Raw genomic sequence first — 11,976 nt, forward strand, 5'->3', positions numbered from 1 at the left:
TGGTCCACGCGGAGACCCCCGCCCCTCCTCCCCCGGCTTAAGTGCAGGGCGGCGGGTCGGCCCGAAGCCGCTCGGAGGGGCCGGAGCTGGGCGTCCACCGCCCCCTGGCCCGGCGAGGCCTCCCGGGCCGGCGCACGCGCGCTGACCGCGGGCCGAGCGGCTCCTGGCCTCCCGCTGCTGGCCGCGGCGCGCCGGGGAGATGCGGAGCTGGACCGAGGGCAGCGCTTGCGCGGAGCCGCCCGCAGCGGCCCGCATCGAGGGCGGCGGTGGCGGCGGGTGAGGCCCGGGGGCCTGGAGGGTTGGGGACGTGGCTCCCAGCCTCGGGTGTCCAGAGCCCTGCGGCGGAGGCGCGAGGGGGAGGGCGGTGGGCTGGACGCGGGCGCGGGAGGCGGGCAGGCTGGTGGTGGTGTAAAGGAAGGCCTTGCAAGGCAAGCCTGGGAAATGGAGGGTTTGGTGCAGTGACCGCTCTCCCTGCGGCAGTTGCCCGCGCGGACTCTGCCGCCGGGGAGATGTGCCCTCCCGCCTGCCTCCTGGTGAAGGAGGGGACCGCGGGGCGACGGCCCCAGCTCCTCCCGGGATGGCGGGGACTCGCCAGTCCCTACCTCTTCGTGAGGTGGGGCTTTCTAAGCACCAACGTGACAGGTGGCCATACATACCGGAATATTTTACTGTCTGGTGCCATCGGGGACTTTTATTAAAGATGGGGTGAGATCCCGTGTGGTGGTTCCTCACAGTGCATGGGGGAGTACTGATCAGTGGGTGCGGGGTCCTAACAGAAGGAAGCAGTTTTCCTTTTTGGAGGGAAGAGTAAAAATTTGGAAACAGACAACAGTATGATGAAAGTCGACCTGGGAATCTGGCTCAGTTGAGGCCTTGGGTCCCATCCCCAGCAACATACATACAGAGACCTAGTATGATTTAAAAAAAAAACAAAAAAAAAAACCTGGTTGGAGTATTTCGTAGCTAAGCTGAATTGGAGAAGAAAATTTCTAAGATATGCCTCATGAAAACAGAAAAAGTTAAGAGCATATGATGACGCAGTTCCTTTGTCATTTGAAACACATTCTAGTGCTTATCACACGGCCAGTGGTTTCATATTTGTGTATTCTCTCCTAACAGATCAGCTATAGCTGCTTATTACCAGAATTCCAAAGGTACTGGTGAGTAGTATAAAGCAGATTATACAAATAGGTAACAGGTTTGAGAGATGACAGTTTGCTTGTAACTACTAACAGAATGGGGTTTTAAAAATAGACTTTATTTGTTGCAGTACTGGGGATTGAACCTAGGACCTTGCACTTGGTAGGGAAGGTCTCTGCCACTGAGATCTGTTCCCAGCTCTTAAAAATATAGGCCAGGGACTGGAGAGATAGCTTAGCCGTTAAGCGCTTGCCTGTGAAACCTAAGGACCCTGGTTCAAGGCTCCATTCCCCAGGACCCACGTTAGCCAGATGCACGTGTCTGGAGTTTGTTTGCAGTGACTGGAAGCCCTGGTGCACCCATTCTCCCTCTCTATCTGCCTCTCTCCCTCTCCCTCCCCCCCCCTCTCTCTCACTCTCAAATAAATAAAAATGAACAAAAAGTTGTGTATATGTATATATGTGTGTGTGTGTGTGTGTGTGTATGTGTGTATATATATATATATATATATATATGTATATATATATATATATATATATGTATATATATATATATGGGTCAGCTCAGTGGTGTATTCCTTTAATCCCAGCACCTGGGAGCAGAGGCAGGAGGATCACTGTGAATTTGAGGTCAGCCTGTAACTACAAGAGTGAGTTCTAGCTCACGCCTTTAATCCCAGCACTTGGGAGGCAGAGGTAGGAGGATCACTATAAATTTGAGGCCACCCTGAGACTACATAGTGAATTCCAGGTCAGCCTGAGCTAGAGTGAGACCCTACCTTGAAAAAAAAACAATTACCAATGAAGGGCTGGAGAGATGGCTCAACAGTTAAGGGTACTTACTTACAAAGCCTGACAACCTGGGTTTGATTCACCAGTTCCCACATAAAGCCAGATACATAAAGTGTCAGGAGGCCCTGAGCACCATTCTCTCTCCCCAAATAAATATTTTTTAATTAACTAATTTATTTACTTGACAGAGAAAGAGAGATACAGAGAATGGGCATGCCAGGGCCTCCAGCCACTGCAAGTGAATTCCAGATGTATGTGCCCCCTGTGCATCTGGCTAACGTGGGTCATGGGGAACCAAACCTGGGTCTTTTGGCTTTGCAGGCAAATGCCTTAACTGCTAACCCAAGCCTCCAGCCCTCCTCCAAATAAATTTATAAATAAAATTAAAAATAATTTTATAAAATTACCAGTGAATTCTTTTAAAAACTATGTTCAGAATTAATGCTGGTTGAAAAGCACAGGGCATGCTTGGGATCTTATGCATGGGTTGATGAAAAAAATCTGAACTGGACAAATTCTGAAATCAATTACTATATGAGATTTTTTTATATAAAAACAAAGTAAGTAAATACCAAAAAGACCATAAACGAGCTGGGTGTGGTGGTGAACGCCATTAATTTCAGCACTCAGGAGGCAGAGGTAGGAGGATCACCATGAGTTCGAGGCCAGCCTGAGACTACATAGTGAATTCCAGGTCAGTCCGAGCTAGAGTGAGACTCTACCTCAAAAGAAAAAAGAAAGAAAAGACCAGAAAGGCCAGGTGTGGTGTTGCATACCTTTAATTCCAGTACTCGGGAAGCAGAAGTAAGAGGATCACTGTGAGTTCAGGGCCAGCCTGAAACTACAGGGTGAGTTCCAGGTCAGCCTGGGCTAGAGTGAGACCCTATCACAAAAAAACAAAAACAGGGCTGGAGAGATGGGTCAGCTGCTAAGCACTTGCCTGCAAAGCCAAAGGACCCAGGTTCGATTCCCCAGTGCCCACATAATCTAGTTGCATGAAGTGGTGCATACATCTGGAGTTCATTTGCAGCAGCTAGAGGCCCTGATATGTGCATTCTGTCTGCCTCTCCCTCACTTCCTCCCTCTCTGTCTCTCTCAAATAAATAAATAGATATAAGTAAATAAATAAATAAAATATTTAAAAAAACAACTGAAAAAGACCATAAAATATTTTTCAAAGCTAATACCTTCCTCTTGCCTAACGAACAAAGTTTTTAAACTACCTCTTTTCTATTAGTTGAGGGACAACTATAAGCCTTAAAAGCCTCTTGTTAATTGTGCAGGGAGCCATCACAAGGAGTAGAATTTAATGACTTTGTAGGAGGGTATATAAGTAAATACAAATAGTTTTTAAGTATGGTAGTGACTCAGTGTTTAATTTACACTTATGGTATGTAAACCTGTATTAACTTGGTTTTTCCTTGAAAATTCTGTAGTAGACATGTGTATGTGTACACAAACATATACAAAATAAGTACAATAGTCATTTTATAATATGCTACATGAAGGTTTGCTAAGTTAAATTCTTCACTGAAATATTACTGAATTACAGCTAAATATAAAAATGAAACAGAACATGCCAGGCGTGGTAGTATGTGCATGTAACAGTACTCAGGAGCTAGAAGCCAGCCTGGGAGCAGAAAACAAAATTAATATAACTTGGGCTAGAGAGACGGCTTAGCTGTTAAAGCGCGTGCCTGCAAAGCCAAAGGACCCAGGTTCAGTTCCCCAGGACCCACATTAGCCAGATGCACAAGGTGGCACACGCATCTGGCATGTGTCTTAGAGGCCCTGGCATATTCATTTTATTTCTTCTTTCCCTCTCAAATAAATTTAGAAAAATTATTTGAGAGACAGAGATGGAGGAGGGAGGAAGAATGGGCACATCAGGGCCTCTAGCCACTGCAAGTGAACTCCAGACACATGCACAACCATGTGCATATGGCTTACATAAATTCTGGGGAATCGAACCTGGGTCTTTAGGCTTCACAGGCAAGTGTCTTAACTGCTAAGCCATCTCTCCAACCCAATAAAATATTTTTTAAAATAAAATAATGTTGCTAGGTATCTCATAGTACTTGTCTTTTAAATGTTTTCCTGTTTTTTGTTGTTGTTGTGTTTTTGTTTGCTTGTTTTGTTTCCTGAGGTAGGTTTCACTGCAGCTGAGGCTGACCTAGAATTCACTATGTAGTCTCAGGGTGGTCTCAAACTCATGGTGATCCTCCTACCTCTGCCTCCTAAGTGCTGGGATTAAAGGTGTGCACCACCACACCTGGCTCCTTAGTTTTTAAAAAAATATTTCTTTGAGAGAAAAAGAGAGAGTGAGAAAGAGGCAGGGCCTCTAGCCACTGCAATTGAACTCTAGATGCATGTGCCAGCTTGTGCATCTGGCTTATGTGGGTACTGGGGAATTGAACCTGAGTCCTTTAGCTTCGCAGGCAAGTGCCTAACCTCTAAGCCATCTCTCTAGCCCTCCTTCCTTTTTTAAGGATATATAATCTTTTGTTGTATGGATATATCACATTTTGTTTATCCATTGATGGAGTTGGGTTACTTCCTCTTTTTGATTTTTGTGAATTCAAGTGATAGGAACCTGGGTGTACAAATACTTGAGTCGTTGATTTCAATTCATTTGGAATTGCTTAATCAGAAGTAGAACTGTTATATCATGTGGCAGTGATGTTTGTACCTACTAGTCATGCACAAGCACTCTACTTTCCCCATATCCTCCCCAGCACTAGTGTGCTTTTCTTTGATGATCACTGTCTCAGTGGGTAAGAAATGACATCCCATGTGCATTGGCATTTCTCTAATGACCAGTGTCTGAGCATCTTTCATGTGCTTATTGGCTGTTTATTTGTTGATCTTCTTTGGAGATATGTCAGCTCAAGATGTTTATGTGCTCCAAAACCAAAGGGCATAGCATATATTCTTTTCAAATTTAACTGTTGGATGTAAAATACTCATATTACTACTCCAAAGTAGTCACTCATACATATAAATGTTTATAATATACAATAAGTGATTTATTGGGCTGATCTTTACCTCAGAAATTCACAGGATCATGTCTTTGCCTACAGACAGAATGAAAGATGGACACAGAATGAACTCACACATCTCCAAGCTGCAAGAGTTATGGAAAATGCCTCAAATTCAAACTATTCACATACCTAAATCAATGACAGATACATCCTTTCTAAAGGTAAGTTACAATGGAATTTTTGTTTTGTTTTGTTTTTACTATGTAGTCTCAGGGTGGCCGTGAACTCACAGCGATCCTCCTACCTCTCCCTCCTGAGTGCTGGGATTAAAGGTGTGCACCACCATGCCTGGCCTACGCTGATTAATTTTTCTAACATTTTACTTCACTATGTATTATTATATATACAGTAAATCCAATGTAATTATACATATGCATACATAGAAAAAATTGGCATCTTAAGTAAGGATTATCTTCTACAGTCAGTTTCTAATTTCAAAATTAGATTGAAAACCAGTAATCCCAGTGTCCAGTATAGATAGTTACTTTTCTGAAGCTGGAAAAGACTTGTTTCTTCAGTTGAAAAAAGTAAACTCAATTGCTTTCAGGTACTGAACAATTTATATCTCAAAAATCATATTGAGGCCAGGTACAGTGGTGCACCCCTTTAACTCCAGCACTCAGGAGGCACAGGTAGACCTCCATGAATGAGTTTGAGGCCACTCTGAGACTACATAGTGAATTCTAGGTCAGCCTGGGCTAGAGTGAGACCCTACCTCGAAAACAAAAAATCCTATTGAGGGGCTGGAGAGATGACATAGGGGTTAAGGCATTTTCTTGCATAGACTGACAGCCAGAGTTGATTTCCCAGTATCCATATAAAGCCACTTGCACGAGTAATGCGTACATCTGGAGTTCATTTGCAGTGGCAAGAGATCCTGGCATATCCATTCTTCTTTTTTTAATTTTCATTTATTATTTATTTTTATCCATTTTGAGAGAGAGAGAAAGGCAGATAGAGAGAATGGGTGTACCATGGCATCCAGCCACTGCAAACAAAACTCCAGATGCATACACCCCTTTGTGCACCTTATTTACATGGGTTCTGGAGAATTGAATCTGGGTCTTTTGGCTTTACAGGCAAGTGCCTTAACTACTGAGCCATCTCTCCAGCCCACATGCCCATTCTCTCTCTCTCTTTGCACATAAATTACATTTTTAAAAATCATATTGAGGGTGTGGTGGCACTTTCCTTTAATCCCAGCACTCAGAAGGCAGAGGTAGGAGGATCACTGTGAGTTCAAGGCCAGCCTGGAACTACAGAGTGAATTCCAGGTCAGCCTGGGCCTTGAAAAAAAAAGAAATCATGTTGAGAAGGCAAGGTACTCACACTAAAAGGTATATAGGAACTAAAATTCATGGACAGAACAGCAGACTCCTTTCTTGTTCTATGGTATTCTTTTGAGAAACTTGTTTGATTCTCAAAGCTCAAAGGACATCTGAATTTTTTAAGTGGAAAGACAAGCAGTCACCTGCACTCTTTAAAAGGATGTTTCTTTCTTTTGGCCAAGTTAGCATAATTGAATTTGCTTGTGTAAAATGTACATGGTTAAGCTCTTCTCAGGATCCACCTTCCTCTCTCAATATGGAAGATTGCTAACCTGTGTACTAGCATACACGATAACCCCTTATTCCATCTTTTAGCATCCAGACCTCACCACAGGCCAGAAGCGTTACCTCTGCAGCATTGCTAAGATCTATAACTCGCACTATCTGAGGGCTTTAATGAAGAGACAGTATGTGCACGTGTTTCATCGCGGCTCACAAAAGCCAGGCAGGTGCACCTCTAGTTGTTTCTCACTAGTTCTCACAAAAGGTGAGAGGTCTTCTAACAAAGGTGATTTGTGTGACAGGTGTCCTCACTCATCACAGGAGCCGCCTCAGCTCTCGGTACCTGCAGAAACAGCATTCCCCCTGCACTACATGGAGGCACCAAATGGAGAGAGAGGACTCTTCTAGCATTGCAGCTGCACATGAAATGATCATACATTCCCTTTGGCGACCAGGGAGGAACAAAGAAGGGTCTGTTTCTTCATGTTTAAAAGGAAGAAAATATACCCAATTTTGTCTGAAGTGTAGCTGAGAGACATTAAAACTTGTGTTCCAGCCGGGCATGGTGGTGCATGCCTTTAATCCCAACATTTGAGAGGCAGAGGTAGGAGGATCATCATGAGTTCAAGAGTTCAAGGCCACCCTGAGACTACAGAGTGAATGGGCTAGAATGAGACTCTACCTAAAAAAAAAAAAAAAAAAAAAAAAAAAAACAACTTGTGCTCCCTAATCTGTTCACTTTGCTAAATTCAGATGGAGGGATGGAAAGCACAAAAGGAGATTGCTTTCTCTTCACTGAGGTTATTGGAATATGCTACTTTTGGCAAGGGAGGGGGGATTGGTCTAGAGACAAGGTCTTTAGATGGTCTGCTGCTACTGCCCACAAACTCATGGTGATCTTCCTGCCCCAGCCTCCCAAGTACTTGGATTACAGGCATATGCCACACCCAGCTATGTCATTTGTATGTGTTGATATGTGTGGGGTGCACATGTGCATCTGGAGGCCAGAGGGCAACCTCAAATGTCATTGTTCATGTGCATCCATCTTGTAGGCTAGACTTGCTGGCCAGCAAACCCAGGGATTCATGTACCTCTGCCTTCCCAACAGTAGGATCACAAGTGCTTAACACTGCCACAGGTTTTTTGTCTGTCTGTTTCATGTAGGATTGTGGGGGGGAGTCAAATTAAGGTACCCATGCTTGTAAGGCAAGCACTTTAGTGCCTGAATTATCTCCAAGCCCCTGTGCTACTTTTTTTAGGACCTATTTTGTGAATTTGCAAAAGTTTCTAGATCAAGCCGGGCATGGTGGCACACACCTTTAATCCCAGCATTTGGGAGGCAGAGGTAGGAGTATCACTGAGAGTTTGAGGCCATCCTGAAACTACAAGGTGAATTCCCGATCAACCTGGGCTAGAGTGAGACCCTACTTCAAAAAAAAAAAAAAGTTTCTAGATCAGCTGGAGGTACGGGATACCTTTTTTCATGTTTTCATTCAAATCCCAAATAATACAAACATTTCCCAAAGGAGAAGCATGTGATTGCTTCTGCATAGAAGGAATAGGAAGGAGGCAAAAAGAAATTATAAAGACCTAGTATCAGATGTGAGGGCAATCTGGCTGCCACACGTCACCCCATTGATCACCAGGGTTGCTTTGGCTGGTCTAGCTAGCTAGGTGTATGTCCCCTTCCTCTGTGAATGCTGCTTCCCTCCCAAAGCTGTGAAGCTGCATGTTCATGTGCTTGGTCTCAAAGGAAGACCTTCCCCGAATAGAGGACCAGTCAAGGATTGTACGAGTAGCTAAGCTCCCCTGCTAGAACCTCCAAACAAGCTCTCAAGGCCTATTATCATTGGGCATGGTGTAGACTTGTACTCAGTGCTCTGGGGGTAGAGGCAGGAGGAACAAGAATTCACTGTCATCCTTAGTGAGTCTGAGGTCACCCTGGGCTACATGAGACCATCTCAAAAAAAAAAAAAAAAAAAAACCTATAAAAGCCCTAATATCTTAGACTATATAGCAAGTTACCTTTGCACTTCAGAGTTAAAAAATCACAGTTCTTAGAAGCTGAAAGCTCTCTTTGGTAATGTCAGCAGCTAATAAAAAGATTTGTAAGGGCTGGAGAGATGGTTTAGTGGTTAAGGTGCTTGCCTGCAAAGCCAAGGGACCCAGGTTCAACTCCCCAGGACCCACATAAGCCAGATGCACAAGGTGGTGTATGTGTCTGGAGTTTGTTTGCAGTGGCGGGGGCTCTGGTGTGCCTATTCTCTCTCTAATAAATAAATAAAAATAAAAATAAAGCTTCTTTTATGTTTTTAAAAAAAGATTGTTATGTAGCAGCTATTCACTTTGCTGGGTCTCAGGTGCTACCTTCTATTACAGGTTAAAAGCTGGATATGCACCAAAACCAAGATGTAAGTCACTGAAAATTTTCAGAAGACCTTGCAGGCTATTCATGGAATCAGGTAAATAGCCTTCCCAAGCCACCACATTTCTTTCTTGAGACAGTTTTAGGTGGACAGCATAGTGTGTACTGCATCTATAGCTTCCAAAGATAGACAAATGATAGATGATGATACATAGATAAGACAGACAGACAGAACCATTTTATTATTGAACCAATGAAAATCAAAGCAGGTGGTAGAATTCTAAAGATGCAACTTAGACAACTGCAGCCTTTAGAAGGATCCTCATGAAGAATCCTATTGCAAGTGAAGAATATTCCAAAATGAAAATCAGAACAAGTGGACTAGTCACAAGTATATTTATTTGTTTATATTTATTTGCAAGCAGAGATAGGAGAATGGGTATGCCAGGGCCTCCAGCCACTGTAAACAGATGTGCTACTGTGTGTCTGGCTTTATGTTGGGTACTGGGGAATCGAACTCAAGTTGTTAGGCTTTGCAGGCAAGTGCCTTAACTGCTGAGCCATCTCTCCAGCCCGCATTTTTTTTTTATTTTTTTTTATGGACAGAGGATCATGTGGCCCAGGCTGGCCTTTAACTCTTCATCCTTCTGCCTCCATCTTCCAAGAGCTGGGATTAAAGGTATGTGCCACCATGCCCAGCTCCAGAATTTTTTTTCCCCAAGGTAGAGTCTCACTGTAGCCCAGGCTGACCTGAAATTCACTATGTAGTGTCATGGTGGCCTTGAACTCATGGTGATCATACTATCTCTGCCCTGGTGCTGGGACTAAAGGCATACCCCCACCATGCCTGGCTTAGTTTACTTTGAGGTGAGGTTTCACTCTACTCCAGGCTTACCTGGAATTCATTATGTAGTCTCAGACTGGCCTCGAACTCAGTGATCCTTTTGCTAGGATTAAAGGCACAGGCCATTACACCTGGCTTTTTTTTTTTTTTTAAATGAGGTAAGGTCTCACTCTAGCCCAGGCTAACCTCAAACTCACAACCATCCTCCTACTTCTGCCTCCGAGATGCTGAGATTCGCAGAACTTAATTCTTTGTTTTGTTTTTTGTTTTTCGAGGTAGGGTCTCACTGTGGTCCAGGCTGACCTGGAATTAACTCTGTCATCTCTTGGTGGCCTTGAACTCATGGCAATCCTCCTACCTCTGCCTCCCGAGTGCTGGGATTAAAGGCGTGCGCCACCACGCCCAGCTTAGAACTTAATTCTTAAAACACCTGCCTAGCATGTCCAAGGCCCTATGACAATCCCCCGGTACCACAAATACACTCAAAAGTATTTCTTAGTTACTGTCATAGTGAATAGAAGTTGGGACTCTGCTACAAATGTATCTCTACCAGAGAAATAAGGGAAAGAGTAAGAGATGAAACTGGGTGTGGTTTTGCACACCTTTAATCCCAGCGCTTGGGAGGCAGAGGTAGGAGGATCACTGTGGATTCAAGGCCAGCCTGAGACTACATAGTGAATTCCACATCCACTTGGGCTAGTGTGAGACCCTGCCTCAAAGGGAAAAGAGAGTGAGAGATGTGAGGCAAGGGGAAGATGACTTAAGTTGAAACTGTATACAGTTTGTCCTTGCTAAGGTTTATTAAGGTAGGCCATTTGAAAGTAGTACTTATTATTTCATTTCCAAAACAGACTTTTAAACTCTCATTTTCCTTCAGTTTCCTCACATGATTCTGAATCATACATGAATGAAGAAAAAAGGGAAGAAGATTTACTGAATAAGTGCATGCAGTCGATGTCAATTGAAGAACAGGGAGAACGTCTGGTGTTAACTTGAGTCTTTTTTTATGTACCAAATTCAACCACCAGTACTATGCCAGTGGTGCGGAGGTCACCAGTTGTGTTCTCAAGGTTTGGATGTGTTATTGGCCATTGTCATTACTTTGGTTTGTTCAGAAATTTACAACAGTGTTCTTAGTCTAATGTACTCTCTGTACCAATGATATTTGTGTAATATATGCTTGTGTTTCTAGCTAGGAACAATTAAAATTTTTCTTGCCACATAAAATTGATTTTTCTTTAAATCTTATAAATGTATTAATTCTAAGTTCTGAGAAAGTAATGTTAGGATACTTGGGGCTTGGAGAGATGGCTCAGCAGTTAAATAAAAAGTGCTTGCATGAAAAACATGATGGCTTGGGTTCAATTCCCCATTACCCATGTAAACCCAGATGCACAGAGACCCATGCATCTGGAGTTTGTTTGCAGTGGCTAGAGGCCCTGGTGCACCCTACTTTCTATCTCTCCTTACAAGTAAGTTTTTAAAATGTTTTTTAAAAAGTAGTATTTGGCTGGCCATGGTGGTATATGCCTTTAATCCCAGCACTCGGGAAGCAGAGATAGGAGGATCACTGTGAGTTCGAGGCTACCCTGAGACTACATAGTAAATTCCAGGTCAGCCTGGGCTAGAGTGAGACCCTACCTCAAAACACCAAAATAAATAAATAAATAAAATTTTAAAAAGTAATATTTGGTGACCACTGGGATGACTCAAAAGGCAGCATAATGCTGAGAAGTGACAGCAGTGTTCAGCACTGAGACATCTCTATTGCACCTTCCAAGGCTCAGGGTCCATTGCAGAAGAGGTGGTAGAAAGACTGTAAGAGCCAAAGGAAGGGTAGGACTGCTTACAATGCACTCTTCCAGACACAAAATGACCTGGATATCCGTGGCCTTGCAGTACCTGCTACTACTTACAGAAGACCCTCATAATAGGAGGAAATGGTGATGACATCAAAATAAGAGAAACTAATTAAAAGGGTGAGGGGTATGATGGAGGATGGATTTGTGAAGGGAAAAGTGGGGGATGGAAGGGAGTTATCATGGCTTACTGTCTATAATTATGGAAGTTTTCAGTAAAAAAGTTTTTAAAAGGAAGGACATAGGCTGGAGCCATGGCTTAGCGGTTAAGGCATTTAACCGTGAAGCCAAGACAGGACCCAGTAAGCCAGATGCACAAGGGGGTTCATTTGCAGTGGCTAAAGGCCCTGGCGTGCCCTTTCCCTATCTGTCTTCTCTCTCTCTGC

At 43.6% G+C, this 11,976-nt stretch overlaps 1 protein-coding gene across 4 annotated transcripts; it reads left to right on the forward strand.

Moving 5' to 3' along the window:
* The first annotated feature begins 188 nt into the window (after window positions 1-188).
* On the forward strand, window positions 189-10,958 carry Fam216a (family with sequence similarity 216 member A). Of its 4 annotated transcripts, none has more exons than XM_045132660.1 (7): window positions 189-276; window positions 1,120-1,160; window positions 5,012-5,133; window positions 6,616-6,745; window positions 6,825-6,993; window positions 8,902-8,984; window positions 10,609-10,958. In XM_045132660.1, exons 1-7 carry the CDS (start codon window positions 200-202, stop codon window positions 10,725-10,727), a joined length of 741 nt encoding a protein of 246 aa, XP_044988595.1. In that variant the 5' UTR covers window positions 189-199; the 3' UTR covers window positions 10,728-10,958. The 4 variants fall into 4 exon arrangements, with proteins under 4 accessions (XP_044988595.1, XP_044988596.1, XP_044988593.1 ...); XM_045132661.1 differs by having other exon boundaries at window positions 1,120-1,154; XM_045132658.1 differs by lacking the exon at window positions 189-276 and adding an exon at window positions 563-705.
* Window positions 10,959-11,976: the final 1,018 nt, after the last annotated feature.

This window comes from Jaculus jaculus, chromosome 13 (genome assembly GCF_020740685.1).
Source record: "Jaculus jaculus isolate mJacJac1 chromosome 13, mJacJac1.mat.Y.cur, whole genome shotgun sequence".
NCBI lineage: Eukaryota > Metazoa > Chordata > Mammalia > Rodentia > Dipodidae > Jaculus > Jaculus jaculus.